We start from the raw sequence: 20690 nt of genomic DNA on the forward strand, positions 1-20690 counted from the left end.
GGGGGGCAAGAGGACTGCGCCTGTGGGGCTCAAGGCCGGGGTCTAGTGCGCTGACCCGCTGCCTTATGCCCACCCTGTCCTTACCTATTATAGATCCGCGGCCTCTTGGCTAATAGGACTGGGATGGAGGGGGCCCGGAAGCTCAAACTCCAGGGCAAGAGAGAGAACCTGTAGGCTGTAACCATTGCCCCCTAAGCAAAGTCAGCCCCCCAACCCCCAAACAAACTTTCCGGCGCCCCCTCCTTGCCCGCAGCCCCCTCCCTCCCGGAGAGCGCTGCCGCTAGAGCTCACACATGCGCAGTGCGGGCCCAGGGCCGGGCTGCGGAGCAGGAAGAGAGCGCAGCTAGGCTGACGGCGGGGCCTGTTAATTGGCAATTAGGGGGGAGGCTGTTGGCTGGTGCGCGTCAGCGGAGGGGAGTGCGTCTGCCCACCCCCAGCTCCCGCCCCCACTCGAGCGGACCGAAAGATGGGAGGTGCCCTGCACTGCGGGTGGATGGGTGGATGGGTGGGGGTGGGGGACGCGGTACTCAAAAGCCATCTTGTGCTTGGAGAAAAGGGGCCAATCTGCCTTCTCTCACCCGGCCCAGCGTCCCCCACCCTCCACCGCGGCCACCGCACCAGGGATACCCACTGGGCTGCTTCACCCGCCTCGCCTGGCTGCCCTGGGCTAGGATCTGCCTAGTCTGGGGCGGAGGTGGGAATTGGGGAGGCCCCAGGCTGGGTGGGGACAGGCCTAGGTCTCGCTGGCGGGGCTTCTTGGGTGAGTGGAGGCAGTGAGGACTCCAGGCGCGGCTGGCTCATGGGGTAGGGACGTCAGAATTGGGCGGCCCGGAGGGTCCTGGGCGCTCGGGATCTTCCTAATAATTGGTGCTAATGGCGTGTTGTATGGTCTTAACCCGACACATATGGTTTCATAACACAGTGGCTTAATTTCTTCCAAATGTACGTGGCCCTGAATGTGTTGCAGTTTGATATATGACCCCGCCCTGCTGCCTGGCCTGGGTCCGAGGCGGCCCCTATATGTGTGAGCTTCTGTTTATAAAGGGCGATGCACACACAAACGCTTACACACCCAGGCAGACACACCCCAGAGCTGGGGGAGGGGAAGCGCTTTTTCCTTGGAGAGGTTTGAGAGTCTGGGGGCCAGACTCACCTTCAATCCGAGCTAAGAGCTGCCCCCCACCTCCAGTCCTCTCTCTCGTGGCTCGACTGGGCTTCTCCGCCAAGCCCCAGTGGGGGAGGGGAACGCTCCTCGATTTCCTGTTTAAACCCTGACCCGTCGCCTGGGGGTCGGGGGGGGGGTGTGGGAGGGAGAACCTGTTTTTATCAAATTCTTAAAAAACATAATTCGCCTGCATTCAAATCAAACCCCTTGGGTCCGAGTTGATGGTGAATCTTCTCTCCCCTCCCCCCACAATCCCCTTCCCTTCCTCTGCTGCCCCCCCAAAATTCCCGTTTCATATCCGACATAAAGGCCTCTGAGGTATTCTCCCGGGGGAAGAAATGGCATTTTCTCTCCCCCTTTCACTCCCCCCCTCAATAGGACTTGTGTGTCGGCAGAGGCGTCTGCCGAGGGGCTAATTTCGCGTTCCTTGTTTACGATCGAGAAAAGCGCTTGGCTCTCCCCAAATGGGCCCAGCCCGCCGCCTGCTCAGGCTGCCGCGCGCTCTCCCGCCGCTCCAGCGCGGCCCCGGGGCTGACGCCCCGGGTACCAGGCCGCGGCCGCGAGACCCTGTGTCTGTGGGACCTGAGAAGGGCAAGGGGAGTGCGGTGGGCCATTGGAGGGGCCCTGGAGGCCTGAAAATGGGAGCCTTTCTCCTGGCGTAATGTGGGAACCGCCGACCGGTGAGGCCTCTATTTCTCTCTTTCGCCTGTATTTTGTCTGCCCCCGCTGTCTGCCCCCCCCCCTGCCCCGCCGCCGATGGCCGCACTGACTGGGGGGGGGGCGCGAGTCTCCTTTGTTTGCCCCCCGAGGAAAACAGTTTCCGGGGAAGGCCACTCAGGACAGTGGGGATTCACCTGGGATATTAGAGGGGCCCCCTCCCTTCGGAGGGTTGGGCCTGGGTAAGGCTGGGGTATTTATCTCGGCCTACAGGGATCTAAACAGATGTGCTGCTGGCGAAATTTCAGGGTGCTGGGTTCATGGGTGACGGGTTAACGGCTGCATCCGAGGTGTCCTTATATAATATTTTTATCAATTGATTTTCTGTCCCTTCCTGGCTAGGGTCCTGCAGGCCCCCACGTCCTTCACCCCCTAGATCCTCCTCATGAGACAGAGGGATGCAGAGAAAGCATAGCAGCAGTGACTGATCCTGGTTTTCCAGTTTTCTAGTCTGGCCAGGGGATAAATCCAGCCCCAAACGCCAGCCCCTTCCTTCCCTCCTTACTTTCGATTTTCTTTCCCTTCTTTCTCTCCCTCCTGGTGCTCAAACAGAAGCACAAGAGGGGCCACCAGTGGCAACCCCCAGCCTCCTTGCAGGCCAGATTCCCTGTAAATGTGGTCCTTAGTGCAGGAAAGCACTGGTGTGATTATCTAATAATAGCCAGGGCGGCTGAGACTAGAATCTGGCTCAAGGACTCTGCACACGCCCAGGACGCCCAGGACGAAGGCTGGGCAGAGGCACTGAATCTGTGGGTCAGGTTCTGGCAACACTCCCCGGAGCCCAGGGCCCCTAGCGTTCCCCTCTTTGGGCACCTCAGGCCTGCCCCTTCTAGGCTTTGTCAGCCCTGCCATGGACTGTATTTCATGCACCAGTTCCTAGCTAAGGAGAAATGGGCAGAGCAAACCCTTTCTCCCCCTGGGTCTGACAGTTGTGATCCCCACGAAGAATGCACCCTTGTTTGGAGAAGGCGGCCTTGTTGGGTTGGCTGTTGTGTTGCAAAAACCAGGCTTGGTAGCTTTATACACTTATTATATACAGGCTCAAATGTACAGACTCTGACTTATGCGTGAATATATACAGACTCATGTTTCGTCGGTGGTTAATTGTATATTACCATGCTTATACTCGCTCAAACACCGTTTTATGTGCATGCAAAATTTTGTTAGATGGGATTGGGCTCAAGGAGGCACTGGGTGCACCAAGAAGGTTCTCTGGGCATGCTCTCCTGCAAATGTGTGCACGCTGGAATCGGAGTATGCGGGTTCCAGTAACCAACGGATGCCACAAAGGCTCTCTCAGACCTTATTGCCTTCACAGTCCAAGCAGCTGGGCCAGGGAAATATTGAATCCCTTCGGCTTTCTCTCCACACTTCCCCCCCAAACTTCCCCAACTCAGAGGCTGTTTACCAGGGGAACACTGTTGTGTTGAAAGTGAGAGTTTTGTGGGAAGCTCTTTTCGTGTTTTCGTGGGTAAGGTGGACATTTGAGCAGTTCTGAGCACTCGGCTAGGCCCTGGTGCCTGAAGCATTGCTGGGACAGCAAAGGAGATCTGAGTGGCTAGTTAATAAGGTGGCCTCTGGGAAGTAGTCTGGGAAAGCTGTTTGAAAAGGCTGGTGGAGAAGGCGAGACAGAATGGGTTAGGGGTGCGGTGAACATCTATCCCTGCTCTTGCCCCTGCTCACCGGACCCCAGATTTGCCTGCGTTGTCTGGGGGGCAGATTAGGGGCTCTCTACGCTTCCCAAATAGGCAGATCCGGTTACGGGTGAGATTTCGTTTTAATTCTCTCAGCTACCTACCGAAGCGGGGCGAAGACTGACCGGCAGAGCCGGAGAAGAAACTGGGTCTAGCTGCCTGTGGGCCTGGGGCACTGAGTGTGGCCCGGGGCTGGGAATTAACAGCCTCCTTTCTTAGTCTTCCTCCCTTTTGGGGCCCCGAAAAGACAGAGCAGGGGAGAATATAAATGTCCGTGAAAAGCTCTTGAAAGAAAGTAAGAACAGGAAAGGGGCTAGTGGGGCTTTCCTCCACTCCCTAGGCAATCAGGTTCCTCCCAAGACTCCTGTCCAGACACGCTGCGGGTGCCGGGTGCCGAGACATGCAGCCTTCTTCCACCTTCTCCTGCCAGCGCTGGGGGCAGCCTTGGGCTTTTGGACCTCGGCCACCCGTGGGTGCTGGAGTGACATGACCCCCAAATTGTGCCCCTTACGCAGCCCCCAGGCCTCTGCCGCTGTGGCTGCAGCCGCCCCTGTTTATTGTGTCTGTGAGTTGTTTACTTGTTTTGTCTGCTGCCACCCTGCGTCAGAAACCCGCCAAACCAGCAAACTCACCCAGGAGAACAAAGTGCGGCGCTATCCTCTGCTCCCTCCCCTTTCCGGCACCCTGCTCCGGCCATTACCTCCTCCCTCACTCTCTCTTTCCCAGGGGACGAAGCAGAAATCGGCCTAAAATAGGGCAGCTGTTTATAGGGTTGGGGGAATTATGGGGACACCATAAACCTCCGGGTGTCCTGGTGGTGGAGAGACTTAGAGCTGCCCTCCCCTCGCCTCCGGCTTTTCTTCTTTCCCCTTGGCAACTGCTTGGTTAAGGGGGCCACAGTCATTGAGGAAGCCGAGCCCCCCTTACCCCACTCCTCCACTCCTTTCTGCAGGAGTTTTCCCTGAGACACAGGTTGTTGGGTTTTAAATCAGGGTAATGTTGGCGGATGCATAAAACTAGATAAAGTGTTGTCACTCTCCCCTCACCCTCCCTTCTCCTCAGCCCCCCAAAATAGCAGTGAATTTAAGCAAATCCTACAAAATTAAATTGCCCCTTCGCTAAAGATCCTATAAATCTCCAATCCCGCCAGGTATAGAGTCGGAGAGGCCGCTGTTTGCCTCTAATCTTGCTCCTGGCTATCAAATCTAAAAGAGTATCATCGAAGTAAGTAATATTCTCGTTTCTGAAATTAATTCCCCCCTCCCCATCTCTCTCTCTCTTTTCGCCAGTGCAGATTAAATGGTTCTCTCAGATCTGCAAACAATAAAGGATAAAATTATTTATAGGGAAATGAGGACGATGTTTCATTGTTGGCTTATTGTTCCAGAACATAATAACATTTTATTTTCAACTGGGAGAACTTACGCCAGGGGAAAAGGGAAAAGGAAAAAAAAAAAAAAGGCAGGGCACACCCCCCCCCACACAAAACTCCTACTGTATATAACTTATATGACATTTACAATTTCCTCATGACAACTCACTGTGACGTCATAAATGCCATGCTCCTGAATTTTACAATGCTCATAAACCAACAAAGTGGGTCCAAGCAGTGCTTAGTGGGGAGGGGATATGAGAAGCCAGGAATTTGAGGATCCTTTGGCCTCATTCTGGGGGCCAAAAATATTCTTAATATTCTAGATTCTCATTCTTCCTCCTGGGCCAACCAGGGCCACTTGCTTTTCCGCCCTGAAATGTCACTCAGCATCTGAGTTCCCTCCCCATGCCCAGCCGGGATGAGATACTGTGTCCAAAGGCCCTCTCCTCAGCTGGTATTCAGCTGCTTGGGACAGAGGTGGGATGCTTGGGGGCCAGGCCCCCAAAAGCCAGAAATGATTTCTTCCAAAGGGAGCCCAAAGGGGCTCGGGGCTGAGTGGGATGGGACAGAGATGCTTGGGATCTATTTTCCTTTTTAACCTTCAGTTAGTGAAGTGAATTGAGAAGCTAAACAAATGGCATTGTGGGAGCTTGTGTCGGCCTAGTGGAGTGGTGGTAAAGAAAGGTCAGTAAGAAATCTGGAAAGAGAGAGGGAGGAGAGAAAATAGGACGTGAGTTAGCAGAGCCTCTGCATGTACCTTTCTTCTCTGCTTAATTGCAAATAAAGCAAAAGCAGCTTGGGCAGCCTCTCAGCCTCTTAGCTCAAAAGAGGAATTGCCAGCCCAGGCCTCAGAGGTGTTTGGGGCAGTTCTCAGGCACTTGACATGCCCCATCTGGCCTCTTCCTCCTTCTCCCCTCCCTGCTGACCCCCAACTCCATTCAGCTGGCCAGCCTGGGCCCTGTCCCCAGAATATCAGCACCCCCAAATGGGATCCATTTCCGGGTTGGATGTGTCAAATTTCGCTTTTCTCCAAGTGTCTCCATGCCTGAACTTTGAAAGGAGGAGGAACGTTCTGTTTTGGAATGCAGTGTGTGCATGGGGAGGCATGCGCTCAGACAACTTCCCCGGAGCATATCTGGCAGAAACTGGAGGCTCCTTGAGTGAGCTATGCTTTGGTGTCCCCAAGCCGACCCAGTTTGCCGCATTCAGGTTCTCTGGCAGACTTGGAGACTCTCTTTTTGCAATCCTTTTACTCCGGATTCTGTGGAGATCAAAGGAACTTATACGCAAAACACTAGACATTTGGAGTAGGATTTATTTTTCAATTTTTCAATTGAAAGAATTCTAATCATAAGCCAGTCGGGCCAACTGAGCAACCACTCTAGAACAGCAAAGCCTTAACCAAACAGTGCAATTGTAAGGTGAGCTGAACAATTATTGAAACTGGGGTTTCTCTGCAAGAGGGATTTCGGCCCTTGCCCAGTGGCACAGAAGGGGCTGGTGGGGCAACCGCTCTTCCCCTGCTCTCAGAATTGAGAATTGGCAGGGGTGGGTCCGGCAGCTGCAGAGGCTTCCAGGCAGCCAAGCGCCCAGGCCGAGCGCTGAGTCCTGGCGGCCCCGGTGTCCAGGTCGTTGAGCAGCCTCCGGAGGCGCGAGCTATAGTTGTGGCGCGCGGGCAGCCCGAAAGGGAGTGTGTGTATCTGTGTGCGAGGCTGGGTGAGTCACAGACATCTGCGCAGAAGTGGGGGATCTAGGGAGAGAGAGAAGACTGGCAGAACACAAACTAACCGGGACCTCTGGAAAAGACCGTCCAGCAAAAATTCCAGACCTCATCCCTCTCACTTCAGATCCCCTTCCCCAAGAAATTAATATATTTCCCAGAGCAGAGTGGAAAGCAAAGGCAGGCAAGATGAGGCCTGCCCACGAACCCCTTCCCAGCCAGAGTCCAGTCACACCTATCCTCTCCCCAGTTCAGAGCTGCCCCGGGCCTCCAGCCCCTGGCCTGGAGCAGGTTCAGGCTGGGGTAGGAGCGCTTGACTCGTTCTGAGAAACCTTCAAGTGCCCAGCCTCCAGAGCACCCCATAGCCTTGGGGACTCCAGGCCAGTGACTGCCCCCCATGCAGGCCCATGGCGCCTGCAGAAGGTCCCTCTCCTATAATTAGCGCTCATGAAAAGCATGTGTTTTGGGCTGGGGAGATAGGGGGACTGGAGCAGCGAGCGGCAACGCTCCCCCTTTATTTCTGTACTGTGTTTTTTGAATTCTGTTTCGAATCCACTAATTACAGCTCCGAAAGTGAAAATCTGTTTTCGCCGCCAAACCCCCTCGGAATGCCTGATTCCGGAGGCCCAAGGGGCAGAGCAACTCGGAGACCTGCGGGCCTGATGGGGGTGTTCTCTGATTGCTCTAGGCTTGTTTTATAGAAACAAAGAACAAGTCCCCCCCCAACCCCTCCCAGGACTTGTGCATATTTACAGAGCTCAACTGCAGTTTTAATAAAACATCTGTTCTTGCTTCTGCTGATGAGTTTCCATAATTGTTTTCAGACAAATTTAACAGGAAAATATAAATATATTTAGAAAAACCCAAGTCCCAGCTATCCCCCCATAGACAGTCATTCTTTTGCCAAAAAAATAAAATTAACGTAAGATGAGAAAAGGAAAATATAATCCAATGGAGGGAAGATCGGGCTCATCTGACCTGCTCTCCCCCCTTGGAGCGAATCCTTCCAGCAAATTTCAGCTGCATAATTAAAGATCCAACTGAAAGAAGGAGGCTTCTTTTCTCAGGAATGGAAGGTGATGGGGGAGAGTATGTTGGAAATTAATTTGGCTGAAAATCTTTAAGCAGTGGGGGAATTTATTTGTATTTCTGCTTCCCCTCCTCTCCCCCTTCTAGCATTTCTGCCTTTTTCCCTCAGCAGCTGGTTTCTGTTCATTATAAATCGGCGAGACCTTTCAGTCTCTGCCCTCTGTTTAGGGACGTAATAAAACACTTAACTTTCCGGGGCTGAGACTTACATTCTGCTCCTCAGGTCGCCCACCCCCGCGCCCACTGCTTTTAGGCCCCAAATGAGACTATCCCCAACTTTGGGGCCCCTTTCCCCTCCAGACTTTGTTTAGGAAGGGCTCAAGGAAAGCCAGGCATCCTTGCTGGGGAGCTGCAGCACATGCTTCCCTAGAAGTCCCTTCTTTCTTCCAAGGTCCTTCCTTCCCCCACTCCCCCACCCACCCACCCATAAAAGAGATTTAAAAATACATAGAAAATCAACACTCATTGAAAACGAAACCTCATTAAGACATCCTATCTTCCATCATTCAATTTGTTGTACATTGCAACAATTTAATATCTTGAAGGAAATATCACTGACATGATTTATCCCTCTAGCAATCTCTCTCTGAAATGGGGGGGGGGCGGGGAGGAGGGAACTTATTCTCTCTTCCGGCCTGTTCTATGTGTTACACTGTTACCCTCAGGGCAGAAATGAGGCTGGGAACTCTGGGAGCAGCTACTTGTGTCCAGGGTGCGCTGACTTGTTTCTTAGCTCAGCCCTCTGGGTCTTCCCCCCACCCCCAGTTCTTTCTCACTCTACCTCTTTGCCCTCCAGGGGGCCTGGAACCCCAGCCAGCTGTTGAAAACCTCTGTCCAGGCATGCCATGAATTTGAGGACAGCTGGATTCTAGAGCAAAAATCAAGTCATGCTGGTGTCTGTGTTTATGTACCTGCCATGGCACCCCCAAATGAGACAACTCCTCTCAGAATTTCCCTCTTAAATTGGAACCCTCCTCAATCTTTCACTTTTATCTCGCTGGGTAGAAGAAAGTATGGTCCACAAGGGGGAACCTTTATAATATGGGGGTCTTTCCCTTAACCCTTTTAAATATCAGCAAATTTCCCTCCTTTCTGAAGGTTTGGGGCTGTATTTTTAAGAGCCAACACAAACTGTCAGACAGGGAGACTCCTCAATCCCCTAACGAGGTTCATGTATTAACTAACATGTTGTCTCCACCAGCTCCTACACACTGTCTGCTTTTGGGTTCGAAACTTTATTTTTCCCCCCTAGCGACACTCCAGGGAAACCTTAACGTTACAGAAGATGAATAAACGAGTTTTTTCCCAGCGTAGTCCCGTTTATGGCTTTATTGCTACCCATTGATTACTCCGCTTTGTTACACAGAAGGAAAAGATCATAAAATCCGGCGACATCCGGGTTCTTGTTATAGCCACCCCCCCCCCCAAAATGGTGAAGAGAAAAATATGAGCTTCCACTGCTTCCTTCGCTAGCCCCACCGCCCCCTCTTTGTCAACTCAAAGCATTTTCAGTCTATGTCACGATATCAAATTAAGTTTCGATTAATCAGGAGAAAACCCACATCTGCACACCTTCCGCTGTTTCAGTTCGCCCACTGCGGCTCCCTCAGAAGCCTCGTACTCAGCTGCCTTTTTCCTAACCTTCCCTTCCTTTTTCTCGGCCCCAAGGTGGAAAGAAAATGGGGGTGGGGGCTGCTGAGAGGCCCGGCTCTACCAGGTGTGGCTGGCCCTTGAGGGAGCTCCCCAGGAGCCCTTTGCTGGAATCTCCCAAGCCCCCAGGGCTCAGGTCCAGGGGTGCCTCCCTTGGCAGGGGCAAGGGGCTTCTGACCTGTGTAGGGGCTCGAGCCTGCCAGACGCTAACTGTCCTTCAGAGCCCCACCAGCCTTGTCTCTCTGCCTGGATCTTATGTGAATTACCCCACCGGCCCTCCCTGGCTCCAAATCATAAATTCTCACCAACATAAACAGGAGTTGATGTGTCTAGAAAGATTCTCAGAGTTCTTTCTTCTTCCTTATTTTCCTTTCTCTCTCCCACCTTTTACTCCTTTCTCTCTTTTTCTATTGTATTTTCATACATTTTTCCCTTTTCTACCAAAATGCTGCAGCAGCTTCCCCCCAAAAAGGGGGTTCTGAGAGGCAGAAGGAGGCTAAAAGGAAGAGGAAGTGGATGCATGGCCCCTTTGCCCACTTTAGCTCGCCACTGTACCCTGAAGTCTCATCCTTACCCCCTTTAGACTTACTTACTCCCTACATCCCCCTTACACCAAAGCCTACCAGCCACACTCTCCTTCCTCTGAGCGCCACGTTTTATGCAGTTTCTTTCTACTTTTGATTTTTTTTTTAATTACTGGGGTGGGGGAATCCTGGCTTAGTGATGAGGACTCACTCCATGGAGGGTCAAAGCAGGATTTCCTGCAGGATTTCTGGGGATTCCCCCCCTGAGCTGGGAAGGGGCTCTTCCCATGGAGAAATCGGGGTGTAATTTTAGAAGGGGGAAGATACAAACGATAAAATCGGATCGAAAATAGAGGGATTTCTCCAGCCCTGGCTCTAGCCACAGCACAGTAAAGTTAGCTGGAGCTTAGAGATTTCCTAGCAGTGTAGCCCCTCTTTCCTGGGCCCCAAGGCCCTGCTAATGCATATTCACCCTTCTCTCACCTCCAAATCAGTTCCCTAACATATATATTTTTAAAAGAAATCCAAGTCTTACTTTCAAAGCACACACTTAGTCTCAACTAGGGAATCAACAGAAGCAGAAGCGATTTTTTTCCCCCTTCTTGACATCTGGCTTGCGATTGGCTGGAAGGGGGTCAGCTGACTTTGTCATTTTGTCTGTCCTGGATTGGAGCCGTCCCTATAACCATCTAGTTCCGAGTACAAACTGGAGACAGAAATAAATATTAAAGAAATCATAGCCCGACCAGGTAAAGGCAAAGGGATGAATTCCTACTTCACTAACCCTTCCTTATCCTGCCACCTCGCCGGGGGCCAGGACGTCCTCCCCAACGTCGCCCTCAATTCCACCGCCTATGATCCAGTGAGGCATTTCTCGACCTATGGAGCAGCCGTTGCCCAGAACCGGATCTACTCGACTCCCTTTTATTCGCCACAGGAGAATGTCGTGTTCAGTTCCAGCCGGGGGCCGTATGACTATGGATCTAATTCCTTTTACCAGGAGAAAGACATGCTCTCAAACTGCAGACAAAACACCTTAGGACATAACACACAGACCTCAATCGCTCAGGATTTTAGTTCTGAGCAGGGCAGGACTGCGCCCCAGGACCAGAAAGCCAGTATCCAGATTTACCCCTGGATGCAGCGAATGAATTCGCACAGTGGTGAGTTTTACAGCTCCGAGATATAAATTAAATAAACTGAACTGGCTTTATGACCGGCTTCCCTAGAAGAACGGGCGGAGAGAGTTTTTTATGGCCCCATAAAAACAATCACGCTCGTCTCCTCGCCGACGCCGAGACAGGGCCCCCTCTTCTGCCCCCTCTGCTCGCCTCCCGCTTGCTCGCAGGGGCCTGGCCCCCTCGGCCCCTGACGCATTGGAGGGCTCCAGGCTGAGGGGGGCAGGAACAGGGCAGGGTATGAGGGGAGGGGGCAAAGGGTAGGGGAGCCCCCCAAAGTCGAGTCAGGCTGAGGAGAAAGGAGGGGGAGAGTAGGAGGCAGAGAAGTGGGGAGAAGTTTCCAAGGAGCTAGGGTGCTTGGGGAAGTGGGGGAGCCCAGTCGTTGAGAAATGGGGCCCTCATCCCCAGTATTTGGGATTTTTCAAAAACCAGTTTTTAGACTTACAGCTTTCTGCCTGATTCTTGCCCCCCCCCTTTCTTTGGGACACTCACCCACCCACATACGGTGGGGGACTGAATGAAGTTGGGATCCTGGCTGAACCCCCAGTGGGGGTGGGGCAGGGCAAAAGGGAGAAGGCTGGAGTCTGAGGGGGCCCGTCAGCTGCTGGCCAAGTTGGGAGGGTCAGGACTTTGCTAGGCTAAATCGTCTACGGAGGATGCCTTGCTGATTGTTTTTAGTGTGTTTTGTGCCCGGATCTCTAGGGGTCGGCTATGGAGCGGACCGGAGGCGCGGTCGCCAGATCTACTCGCGGTACCAGACCCTGGAACTGGAGAAGGAATTTCACTTCAATCGCTACCTAACGCGGCGCCGGCGCATCGAGATCGCCAACGCGCTCTGCCTGACCGAGCGACAGATCAAAATCTGGTTCCAGAACCGCCGGATGAAGTGGAAAAAAGAATCTAATCTCACGTCCACGCTCTCAGGGGGCGGCGGAGGGGCCGCGGCCGACAGCCTGGGCGGAAAAGAGGAAAAGCGGGAAGAGACAGAGGAGGAGAAGCAGAAAGAGTGACCAGAACTGTCCCTGCCACCCCTCTCTCTCCTTCTCCCTTGCTCCCCCCCAATTCCCTCCTAATCACACCCTCTATATTTATCACTGGCACAATTGATGCGTTTTGACTCCCTAAAACAAAATTAGGGAGTCAAATATGGACCTGAAAGTCAACTCTGGACCCCTCCCTCACCGCACAAACTCTCTTTCACCACGCGCCTCCTCCTCCTGCTCCCTCGCTAGCTCCTTTCTCGGCTCCTCTGCAGGCCCCTTCCCCCGCCCAGGCCTTGGGGGCTCCGTCCCTGAACCTCGCTTCAGCTCCACAGATCTCCTTACAAATGAAGACTTGGCCTCCCACCCCCTCGGCGCCCCCACCCCCGCCCCTGCGCGGAGAGCTGGCTCCCGGGGCCGGGGCCTCCGCTCCGGGGCCTCAGGGCCCGGCCTGGCAGCCGGGGAGGGCGGGAGGCCCAAGGAGAGCGCGTCGTGGCCCCACAGCAACCCCCAGGGCCTCCCCACAGCCCCTGCCCGGCCCCTCTGCCCCAGCAAATGCCCAGCCCAGGCAAATTGTATTTAAAGAATCCTGGGGGTCATTATGGCATATTACAAACTGTGACCGTTTCTGTGTGAATATTTTTAGCTGTATTTGTGGTCTCTGTATTTATATTTATGTTTAGCACCGTCCGTGTTTCAATCCCATCTTAAAAGGGGAAAAAAAAGAGGGAAAATTACAAAAAGAGAGAAAAAAAAAGTGAATGACGTTTGTTTAGCCAGTAGGAGAAAACAAAATAAATTAAAAAAAAATCCCCCTCGTGTTACCCTCCTGTATAAATCCGACCTCTGGATCCGTTCTCGAATATTTAATAAAACTGATATTATTTTTAAAAGTTTATATTGGGATTTCTGTTAATTCGCTCGCCCGCCGGCCTGAGGTGAAAGTTGGAGCAGGCTCCGAGCGCTCCCGCGTCCGCCCGCCGCCTGCAAGCCCCCAGCCCCCTGCGCTCGCCTTTCCCGGGAGCTGGGCGCAGAGCCGGGGCCTCCCCGCTCTCCTGGTGGACGTGCTGGGGGAGCTGGGAGGCCTCTCTGGGCTTCCCAGCGGAGCAACACACTCACCCCGCAAAAAAAAAAAAAAAAAAAAAAAAAAGGCTGCATAGGATCTCGTTGGGGGTGGGGGGAGAAACCCGGTTGCTCGGATTGGTCTCCAGCCGCACACAGGCCTTTCTTCCAGCCTGTGGTAGTCTGGGGTCCTCGGCTTCTGAACCCCGAGCCCCCAAGGGCCTGAAAAGAAGCATTCTCCAGGCACCAGGGCCTCTCCCGTCCACTTCTGGGAGTGAGGATGGGGGGCGCGGCGCTAGCAGCCCCCCGGGCCCGCGCCAGGCCGACTGTTGCGAAACGTGGCGGAGGCGGAGAGCCGAGGGGAAAGAGAAGACCGCGGGATTTGAGCCCTTCCGCAGGGATTGAGCGATTCAAGGACATCTCGAAAAAGAAAGCCTGGAAACTGAGCCTGCTCTGGGACTCCTGACAGGGCTGGGACAAAATTCCTTCTTCCTTACAACCCCAGTCCCAATCTGCTTCCTTCCTCCTTCTTCTCCCCTCAAACTCGGCGAGTGAGGAGCGCAGCCAGACCCTACCCTAACCCTTTCCCCAGCTCAGGCCTTCTCTCCTTAAGCCCAGACAGAGAAACCTGAGTGGACCTAGGGGGTGAGGTGGTGAGGGGGTCTCCCGGAGGGAAAAAATCCGCCAGAGTTTTCCAGACCTTCCAGATCCCCGCCAGCGCCCCCTCCAGCGCCTCCGCCAGCGGGGGGGCAGGAGGGGGGCTTCTCCTGGCAGGGGCGGGGATTTCCTGGGGAGAGGCAGGCAAGAAAGAATAAGACTTGGGCTAGGGGAGGGGGTTCGGAAAGGGGCCGAATGGCTGCGGAGCCCCTGGCCACAGGCTGTGAAGGTTGCCCAGGCGCCTGACCTGCCCACCTCCCCCATCCCCCACCCCCAGCCAGGTCCTTTACACGCCTCCAAATAGCTCAGAAATTGCTCTCCTGTGGACCTTCTGCATCTAGGTCCCTGGAAAACCTGTTACAGAGGCATTTTCCAAAAAGGGCACAAAACAGGCCTTTTCCTCTGCCATGCTCATATATTTGTGGAAGCTTGAATCTTGCTTCTTTATGCCCTCAATTAACATCTATTTTCTATCTCAAATATCTGGCAAAGGTACCACATGAGGATCATGCATAGGGATACAGAGCAGTCCTCCAAGCCCATTGTGTCTGGTTACACACACACACACACACACACACACACACACACAGAATTGCCTTTTGCCACTCTGGAGTCCAAACATGGTGAGGTCTACCCAACTCCCCCTGTATCCTCACCTCCAGGATCATCCCAGAGTTCCCAGGACTCTCGGATTTGTGACCCTCAACCCCCCCCCCCATCCAGTTCTGCCCATCCAGGACCCCTCCTTCTCTGGACATCCTGTCCACCTCTCCAGGGACTGGGTTCACTTCCCCATGCTGACAGTCGCCTCCTCAGCAGTAGCAGGGTCTTGGGGCCTCCAAGAAGAGGGACTTCGACACTTAGTTTAGAGAAACTGAGATAAATCCCCTGGGATCTCCAGCCTGGGCAGATTCCCCCTCCCCCCCCCCCCCAATCTCCTTTCCTCAGCCATTTTTGGAGATTGAAAGGCTCTGGGGGTGGGGAGGACTGAGATATCCGTTAGTTTTTGTATCCTAAATGAGGCCTCATCTTTTCTTAAAATTAAACACAATTTAAAAGGCCATTTCAAGGGTTTGTTGCAGCAACAACCAGCTTCTCCTCTACAGGGTAGAAAATTCAGCGGTCTGAAGGCGAGGCGAGAAGCCAGGCTGCAATTCCTCCAAGTAGGCACCAGGTGTCGCTGTGGGCTCGTTGTCCCGGCTACCCCCCAATTCCAAGAACCATTTTTTTCCTCCCCCTTCTCTCTCTCTTTCTCTCTCACTCCCTCTCCCCCTTGGTTGGGCTTTGCCAACATATCAAGATGCGTTTCGCCGGCTTCCATCACTAACCTCCCGGAGGTCATCAAGCCAAATTTATGAGTGGCCGCTCGAGTCACGTGACTCTATTTAAGGCTCCCTTATTTGGGAAGAGCGCATAGGATAAAGAAAGAGATATCTCCACCTATAAATTGTGCACTTTGGAGAACAAAAAACCCCTCAACTTCAAAGAGTCACAAATCACCCTTAATCAAAAAGGGTGCAGAAATTTTTTTTGGGCCCTCCCCGCCATGAGCTCCTACGTAGCCAATTCATTCTATAAGCAGAGCCCCAATATCCCTGCCTATAACATGCAAACTTGTGGGAACTATGGATCGGCCTCAGAGGTGCAGGCATCCAGGTACTGCTACGGTGGATTGGACTTAAGCATCACTTTCCCACCGCCTGCGCCTTCCAACTCTCTCCACGGGGTAGACATGGCTGCCAACCCCCGGGCTCACCCCGACCGCCCCGCCTGCAGCGCCGCGGCCGCTCCGGGACACGCTCTGGGCAGAGATGAAGCGGCTCCTCTGAACCCCGGGATGTACAGTCAGAAGGCGGCTCGCCCAGCGCTGGAGGAGCGAGCTAAGAGCAGTGGGGAGATCAAAGAGGAGCAGGCGCAGACAGGGCAGCCCGCCGGACTGAGCCAGCCACCGGCCCCGCCACAGATTTACCCGTGGATGACCAAACTGCACATGAGCCACGGTAAACTTTAGGACTTCATTTTGCGCGCTCGGGTCCGCCTGGGTTTTATAGGCCATGCGGGGCAAATAAAGAAAAAAAACCTGCGGCCATAAATTTTACGATCCAGGCATCAATGGCTCGTAAAACTGTCCACTAAAAGGCTTAGAGGCTGTGTGCGCCCAAATTTACGACGACATAATTGGATCATAGGAACAAAACGTGTATAAAAGGCAATATTCAATTTTGGGGGGAGAGGGAGGGAGTTAAAAAAATAGAGGGATCTGAAGGGTGAGGAGCGCGGGGCTCCAGAGCGGGGATCCCCCCGCGGCTCCCTCCCTCCCTCCCCTGTGGAGCCGGCTCGGCCGGCGCTGGCCGCTCCGGAGGATTCCAGCGACTCCGGGAGGGGCGGGAGGGGGGTCCCCGGTGCTCGGATCTCGAGGGTGCTTATTGTTCGGTCCGAGCCTGGGTCTCCCTCTCCCCCCAACCCCCTCAGCCCCTCCGGCTTGCTGAGTGAAGGCTGCGGCGGAAAGTTTCCTGCCAGGGCGGAGGCGCCTCTCCCGGGGCTAGGCTGGACTAGGCTGGGCTGGGCCGGGCCCGCCTGCGGCCCGCTGGGCCTCTCCTGCCCTCTTCGCCTCCTCTCCCTCCGGCCGCGGGTGGGGGCCTGGGCTGGGGTCGGGACGCTGGGGCGCTGCACGCTATTCACCCCTTCCTGGCTTGGGGGGGTTTATATTCCAGAGACGGACGGCAAGCGGTCCCGAACCAGTTACACGCGCTACCAGACTCTGGAACTGGAAAAAGAATTCCACTTTAACCGCTACCTCACTCGCCGCAGGCGCATAGAGATCGCCAACAACTTGTGTCTCAACGAGAGACAGATCAAGATCTGGTTCCAGAACCGCAGGATGAAGTGGAAGAAAGATTCCAAAATGAAAAGCAAAGAGGCCCTTTAGAGGCAGCGGGGAGGCCCGCAGATAGCGCCCTGAGCCCGCTTTGGTCCCTGCGCCTTTCCTTTTCGGTTTTCCGCTCTCTATATTTGGGGGCAAGGGCGGGGGCTGCAGCACCGGCTCCCGGGCCTCACAGACAAAAGCGCTTTTCCTTGGCATTCCGCATCCCCACCGACCCCAGGTTCCCGCGGGGCTGCCCGCGCTGCCCGGACTCCCCTCAGTTCTGCTTAGCACCGGCGGGGCCCAGGGCAAGCTCCGCACGGGCTCTCCAGAGGGCTGTGGTATACCGGCTGGTGCCGAAGGAACCCTGGCCTGGGCCGCCTCTCAGGTTTCCAGCCCCAGAGCGGCCTGCCGGAGTTAAGGTCGGCCTTGCGGGCGCCCCAGGCCCCGCGCCCCGACCCTCCAGCCTCCCCTCTCCTTTGTTCCTGGCTTAGGCTGGCCAGGCGGCTGCGGGCTGCAGGCTGGTGAGAGTGGTTGTGCCTGGCGGAGTCCGGCGCCAGACTCGGGGTGCTTCGTTGTAGCGACTAAACTCCTTGTTCGGTTTTTAAATGATTTGCATATGAAAGGGGGGAATGGCTGTAGGTCCGCCTAGGGTCCCCTCGGTTGCCCTCGGCTCTCCAAACCTTCTCCCCCATCCCTAAGCCCGGTAACCTCTCCAGCCTGCGCCCTCTGCATGTCCTCTCAGGTCCTCCCCACCCCACCCCCGCCGCAGACCATTAGCTAGCTCAACTATTGGGGTTCCTTGCCACTGGACCCCAGCAAGCAGTCCTAGAGGCTCCTGGCTGCCCAGTAGTCCCTGCCACGACTTTCTGTGCCCTCTTGCCCCCTCGCTGTTGTCCAACTATTTATTGACTCCAGGTCTTTCCTGAAACTATATTTTGTCATATCAAATAAAGACAAAGAGAGAACAGGACTAAAGATGCAGCAGTGCCTCTCTGTTTGGGGCATGTATTGGGTAAAAGTGTCTAAGTGGGCTCTGGGGTGTAGGGGAGGCCCACGGCCTTTCAGCCTCTTTTTTTTTTTTTTTTTTTTTAAAGAATTCTTAGGAGCTTCTAGGGGTATTGAGAAGAGGAAGGTGAAAGTGAGCTCCTTTCCAGATCCCTGGTTCCCAGAAGGGCCTCTGGAGAAAGGGGAGGGCACCTAGGCAGTCTGTACTGGCTTTTTCCCTGCTGTGGCTCTCCGAGGCTTGCAGGCCTCTGCACCCCGTTCCCACCTTGGCTGGCTGGATCTGAGGTCTCTAGACTGGCAGCAGCCTCCACTGCTTGCCAGAGCTAATTTGCAGGGACTGGTGGCTCCGTGATACCTCTGAAGATCTCTCCCAGGGCCAGGGGGTCCCTGAGGGGCCTCGCTGGACATCGAGGGAGGGCTGAGCCTTCAGCCCAGGGGCCCATTTGGTCCCAGAAACATCCGCAGGAAGAGTTGGTACTGCTTGGTGAAGGGGGTGTGGGGGAGTTGGAGGAAATGTGTCTTAGCTTTTTATGATACTGGGGGAGATGGGAGCAGGGAGGGCAATCTACAGGGTACCTGCCTGGCAGGAAATGTTCTGACTGCTTCCCCACTTCTAGGGCCTAAGGCTATGCAGGACAATTAGCTGGGAAAGGAGCTGCATAGACTGGTGCCTGAGTCCTGTCTGTTTGCCATCATTTGTCTCAGTCTCTGGGATTTTGTGTGGAGGGGGAGGGTGGGCTAAGGGGAAAGGGGAAAGGCAGATAATTCAGGTGGTGCCCGAGGTTGGCTGAGGCCCAGGCTCTGCTCTGCCCCAGGCTCCTGGGATGGGATGGGGGAGGAAGTACTTTATAGGAGAAACAAATGTGGGAAGGGTCCATAAAACTTTACTGCATTTCCTCTCCTGCCTCCCACAACGGGGTGATTTCCTGGAGCCAAGCCTAGGCCCCCCACACTGGGGGAGGGTGCGGTTCAGGAGCTGGGCTAGAAGACTGCTATAGCAGCCAAGAGGGAAAGGGAGCAGAGAGACTCTGGGGAGGGGCAAGGGGAATATTTATGATTATTAATGCTGATGCTCCTTGGATTTATTATAAGGACTGACTTCTCTGCATCCCACTGCCTAAGCTATCCATCTGTCTTTTTTTTTTTTTTTTTTTTTTTTTTTTTTTTTTTTTTTTTTTTAAACCCAGGAGCCTCTCCTCACCCCATGCCTAGCACGTAGGAGGTCTGGACAAATGATATTGAACGCTGTACCCTTACCTTCGCCCTGCACTCAGGCCAGGTTAGGGCGCCCGTAGTGTCTCTCCATGACTAGCACACAGCAGTCTGCCCAGCCTAGCACCAACTCGGCTCCTCTCTCAATCTCTCACTCTCTCTCTCTCTCTCAAATAAAATGTGTAATTTTCTTCAGGGAGTTATTTTAATTTTTTCTCCATGCTGAGGAAAACTATTGGGCGAGCGGTGAAGCGTGGAGAAGCACTGGCGTCTCCAGTGGGTAACAGTTAACTAAGAAAGAGGCCGTGGCGCCCGCCATCGCGCGCGCCGGCATCCCGGGCTGCCGAGGCCCTGAGCTTCCTCCCCAGGGGACGCACCGCCCCAGGGATAGAACCAGGGGCTTGGCCGAGGCCAGGGCCTATATGCTCAGACCCGCAGGGTAGGGCGCACCGGCCCCACCTTGCACTGAAGGCCTCCTTCCGCCAAGGCAGGGCAGGGTGAAGGCCTCTCTTTCTCTGGAGCAGCTGGAGGGCTGACTGAGGTTGGCCGGGCTGGGGTAGACGCAGCCGCGCCCGCCCGCCCCCGCCCCTGCCCCTCCTGTCAGTCTGCAGGCCTGCGCCCAGGCCCCAGCCTCTGCTCCAGCGGCGTCAGCGGCCACAACCTAGCCAGAGGCCTCGGACGCACTCCCCTACACTGGGAGTAGGTACCGCCCAGACCCTCGCTTTCTCTCCGAGCAGAGGCCTCTGCTTTGAAGTCTGAGGTGGTTCTCCCACCAGCCAGCCTCCTGGAACAATCTGCGAGTACCAGGATTTGGCGTTGCTCTGGGAAAGTTGGTGGAGGGGCTTCTGGGTCCCAAGCAGAGACCATGGAGCCTGCCTCTCCACTTTGCCCTGAAGCCCACCCCCTCTGGCAGCGAGAAAAAAGGGCAAGAAGCGTGACTTACCTTCCCCGGGGGAGTGGGAAGAGGGGGACACGGCCCACTCTGAGCAATTAGAGGAGAGAGGAGGAAAAAAAAATAGGAGGAAAAAAAATATCAACACGACCTCGAAGGCGACAGGTCCTTATGGAAATAAGTAAGTAAATAAATAAATAAATAAGGATCCACCCTCTCCCCCCTCCCCACCCTGCAAGGGGGGTGTGGGGGTGGGGCAAAGGAGCAGCACAAGGGCTTTTTAGTGTAACTGAGCATTAGAGAAATACGCACGGCTTCTATGTGAATTTAGGAGTTTGAAACTTTTGGAGGTTATTTATGTGAATGGCCCGAAGGCAAGCCCGTGAGTGGCTCTTGGGGGACCACGTGATGTCATTAAACCAAGTTTTATGGTGTAGGGAGAGCTGACAAACCCACAATATATTTACATCATATATAATCTTAACTGTCCAGCCACGCAGCTGCTGGTGAGGTTTAATGCTAGGACAGAGGGCCTGGCAGTTAGAGGGGATTACGGCGCTGGGGATGATGGTGAGAGTTACATCTTCGCAAATGAATCCCAGGCGAACGCTGTAAGTTAATTTTCTCTCTCTCTGACCCTTTCTCCCATTTACCTAATCCCCCTCCCCAAGATAGGAGGCAGTTCCCACTCATTAAGGGGAGGGGAAGAAGGCCTCCCCGGGCATCCCCAGGCTAGGGTGGAAGAAGAAGAAGAGAAGAAGCCGCTGGGAGGTAGGAGGATGGGGGAGCTTGTCTCCTCTGACCAGCCCTCCCCTCCCTGCCCTTTATTCCCTCCAGCTGCGAGTCAACTGCGGTAAAGAGAGGCCTGGGTTCTTTAGAGCTTTGCTAGGTCTTCCTGACCCCC

At 54.5% G+C, this 20690-nt stretch overlaps 2 protein-coding genes across 2 annotated transcripts; both read left to right on the forward strand.

Moving 5' to 3' along the window:
* Positions 1–9775: 9775 nt before the first annotated feature.
* Positions 9776–13216, forward strand: HOXC6 (homeobox C6). The gene is made up of 2 exons (XM_049625631.1): positions 9776–11097; positions 11815–13216. Exons 1-2 carry the CDS (start codon positions 10698–10700, stop codon positions 12120–12122), a joined length of 708 nt encoding a protein of 235 aa, XP_049481588.1. The 5' UTR covers positions 9776–10697; the 3' UTR covers positions 12123–13216.
* Positions 13217–15357: 2141 nt separating this feature from the next.
* HOXC5 (homeobox C5) lies at positions 15358–16940 on the forward strand. The gene is made up of 2 exons (XM_049627614.1): positions 15358–15811; positions 16526–16940. The coding sequence occupies exons 1-2, from the start codon at positions 15358–15360 to the stop codon at positions 16738–16740; spliced, it is 669 nt and encodes a 222-aa protein (XP_049483571.1). The 3' UTR covers positions 16741–16940.
* Positions 16941–20690: the final 3750 nt, after the last annotated feature.

This window comes from Panthera uncia, chromosome B4 (assembly GCF_023721935.1).
Source record: "Panthera uncia isolate 11264 chromosome B4, Puncia_PCG_1.0, whole genome shotgun sequence".
NCBI classification, from domain to species: domain Eukaryota; kingdom Metazoa; phylum Chordata; class Mammalia; order Carnivora; family Felidae; genus Panthera; species Panthera uncia.